The following is a 3,833-nucleotide window of genomic DNA, read 5'->3' as shown; positions in this document are numbered from 1 at the left end:
ATAATTTAATTTATTTTTTAAAACACTCAAAGTTATTTTGATTGTTTTAAAAGAAAATTGATTTATTTACAACATAGCTAATATGTTTATTCATATCAAAACACAATAACAAGACAAAATAAAATTTAAAAAAAACAAACAATATGAATGATCTCAGACAAGCCCTAAATTTATACTTTTAGCATGTAGAATGCATAGCATCAATATTAACCTCTTATGTCACTTGCTTATTTACCATTCACAAGCTTTGTCAAATTATTATAATTTGATTTTTGGTTTGATCAGTTTTGCCAAAATAAAACAGGACTAAAAGCAAAAAAAGTCAAATAAAATAAAAATTATGACAAAAAATCAAATAATATAAATATTGTGACGAAAAATCAAATTGATTTTAACAAACGAATCAAACCAACTAAATTAAAAAAAATTGATTCAGTTCAATTTTTCATTTATTATCTAAACATTACCCACCCTGTATTTAATATTTAAAAAAATCAAGCAGAGAGTGTTTGAATTATCAAATTGATAGAAGTACCTTCCCCAAGTTTAAATGGCAATAACCACTTCGATAGTGCTGATCATACATCTGTGCGTCCAAGGCATCAACAAACATTCTGCAAATTATGGAGGCAGCTTAGTCAAAAGCACTATTAACAAGTTATCTATGAGAAAACAAAGTACATCTGTATTGGCGTGCAAGTAGATGTGTATTAGTGTGCTATCTAACTTCTGGTAGCAGATGTTTGCAAATTCTCAACAAACATTCTGCAAATTATGGTTAACTTCCTTACCAGTAAGAGAATTGGGTATGGTAAAAAAATAATAATAATACAAAGAGGTTTTTGACGAATTAATGGTAACTGATAAGAAAGTCAATCAGCACATGTAGCTGGAAGAGTAAACACATGGAGAGGGACAAGTTTGTCACTTAATATAGTATGAAATTCTTTAATAGAAAACATATACCTTGAAAACATGACAAACTCGAGGAAAGATCTCGTAGGCAATGCCCAACTATGCATAACAGACCAAGTACCGCCAATACTAGGCATTGGGGGCAAGGAATCCCAATCATGTGGTACACCATACATCTGCCGCAGAGCCTCAGAAACAACAAACCTTCAGTAAAACAGAGGTTTCGATAGAAATCAAAACAAGCTTCTTAGACTAGTTCACAAGTACGAAATAGGACTTGCATTTCAATTATATGAAACAAAACAAGCTTCTTAGACTAGTTCACAAGTACGAAATAGGACTTGCACTTCAATTATATGAAACAAAAACAGAAAAGAGGCTTCTTGATAAAAGAGGCTGCTTGATCAGCAGAGATGATAAAAATCAATAACAAATTTACTCCCTATTTTACATGAAAATAATTGATGACACGCCCAGCTCAATTAGATAAGGTGAAGAAGGCATGATGGTGAAAATCAGCAGAGATGATAAAAATCAATAACAAATTTACTTCCTATTTTACATGAAAATAATTGACACGCCCAGCTCAATTAGATAAGGTGAAGAAAGGCTTGATGGTGAAATAATATCAACCAAAAAAGGCTTTAACAAGCATCTCTAATTCTATTCAAGTAATTAGAAGGTGTATTCACAATTACTAAAAGGTTTGCGTCAAATCAAAAAAAAAAAAAAAAAGTATGCACATAGGACTCAACTTTAATTTGAAGTCTAGGGAGGGGTCAATGTACATAGCATTACTAATGCATGGCAGTGAAGCTATTCCATGATTAGAATCAATGAACTCTAGAGTATAATGGATGTAATCTAACCATGATCTAGGCAATCCTTACAAATCCATGTACTTGATTAAGTATTCCCTAATAGCCATTGAATCATTAAATATAGATCAGCAGATCTTTTCAGCTTCCGACAGAATGCCTCAACCAACCAGCGTCAGCAGAATGATATCACTTAAAATTTTAAAGCACCTAAAAGAACTTTACTCCTCTATCTAGCTCTTATTTCAATATTCAATTCTTTATCTCTCTCGTAGTTATGTCGTTATTAGAATCAATGTCCATCAGTCCAAAAACGATTGGTAGACTTGTATTCAGACATCAATATTTATCCTAACATATTTAAGCAACCGTTCAAACATTACTACAAATTCAAGTATGAAAACTCGGTCAATTGATGAATGCATTGTCAAATACAAACACAAGCAATACTAAAAATGGTGGCAGAGCCAGACTCTACCACAAAGAAAAAAAAAAGACAAAAGTGAGAGAGAAGAATATATGGTAATGCCCACGACAAAAAAAGCAATACTAAAAATGGTGGCAGAGCCAGACTCTAGCACAAAGAAATAAAAAAGACAAAAGTGAGAGAGAAGAATATATTGTAATGCCCACGACAAAAAAAATTTCACGTTCTATTCTACCTTAAAATACATCCAACTCTTTCCAGCTCACATGTGCTCTATTTAAGTTTCATCAACTTACCACCAACAAGCACAAGGGTCACCAACAGAGAATATGAAAATTACAGACATATACAACTTCATGATTCTTATATTTTAGGATTAATTCATATTATTATTTACTACTAAGCTCATTAAAATTTCTATATAATCATGTACAATTTTTTATCTACAAGAAAAATCTAAAGACTAATCTGAATTGGTGCCTAAACAAACCTAGAATAATGTGATCTGTCATGCACTGACCCGAGGCTTGGAATTAACCAAGACAAGTAAAGACGATCAGACGGTAGGAAATAAAGATTTTCTATATTTTTTTTTTTCTATAACTAAAATTTTAATTAATAAAAAAGGCCACTATATAGAAATAAATATTTAAGAAGTACAATCAAAAATACCCCATTATTGATTGTCAGCACTTTCTATAAGCATTTTCTCTTTCATCACTCATCTTTTAAATTACTTAATTACACATAAAATGTCAGTTTAAAATAACAGTGAGCTAACCATAGTTAGTGAATACTTGTACTCCTAAACAATAGTAGCACAATGAAAGAATAAAATAATATGCATGTCGGTCAAACCCTTAATAAATAAATAATAAAACATTTGCTAGCTTATGAATATGATTGCTAGCGATATTTCATAATATTTAAGTGTTTTACTGTATTAATATCATATTTATATTATTTATATTTGTACAACCATCATAAGAGCACCGTCTAAAAATTATACAAGTTAAGGTACTGCAACATCAATAATATTTTTCATTTACATGCATAGGTATCATAGTCTTCGCCCGCTAGTATCATAAAAGAGTGATTCCAACATAATCAAAGCATATACAAATAAACAATCCATAAAGTTCATATCATTCACAATTTCATATTACTTAATATGCAATAATGATTACTATAATATATAAAATATTTCATAATGTGAAACTACAAGTATTTATATCGAAATAATCAATTCACTAATTAAGCATGAATAACAATTCATATAACTTGTTTAGACGAAATAGATCAATGATATTATAATTTAAGAATATTACTCACCTCAATGTCGATTAATTTATTCTTGAATTTGCCTTGGCCTCGACCCTTTTAAAACTGAAGCCTATAATAAACATGGGCATTAATATTACTACAAATTTATTAATTTATTATTACAATTAACTAATAGCTTTATATTATTTAAGTATTAAATTTTCATTATTTTCTAGTATAAGTAACATGATCTCATCTTAACAAAATAATATAAATCATTTTAACATAAATAAATATCCATTAACAACCCTAACATTTCTTTGTTATTGTCCCCATTTTCTCGATCCAAAAGTGAAATATTTATAGCCTGAATCTTCATTTCAAATGCACTTAAATTATATATATATATA

The 3,833-nt window shown here is 29.5% G+C and overlaps 1 protein-coding gene across 1 annotated transcript in view; it reads right to left on the bottom strand.

Moving 5' to 3' along the window:
• Positions 1–463: 463 nt before the first annotated feature.
• LOC110020175 overlaps positions 464–3,833 on the bottom strand; it is a 31,222-nt gene continuing 27,852 nt past the window's right edge. Inside the window, exons 11-13 of the mRNA XM_020718181.1 lie at positions 967–1,119; positions 536–614; positions 464–472 (exon numbers count right to left, since the gene is read on the bottom strand). Coding sequence (XP_020573840.1) covers positions 464–472; positions 536–614; positions 967–1,119 — 241 coding nt within the window. The remainder of the gene's footprint in view (positions 473–535; positions 615–966; positions 1,120–3,833) is intronic.

The sequence above is a fragment of the Phalaenopsis equestris genome, unplaced genomic scaffold, assembly GCF_001263595.1.
Source record: "Phalaenopsis equestris unplaced genomic scaffold, ASM126359v1 Scaffold000094, whole genome shotgun sequence".
NCBI classification, from domain to species: domain Eukaryota; kingdom Viridiplantae; phylum Streptophyta; class Magnoliopsida; order Asparagales; family Orchidaceae; genus Phalaenopsis; species Phalaenopsis equestris.
Note: the sequence above shows the minus strand (reverse complement) of the source record. Positions and strands in the feature narration are given on the sequence as shown.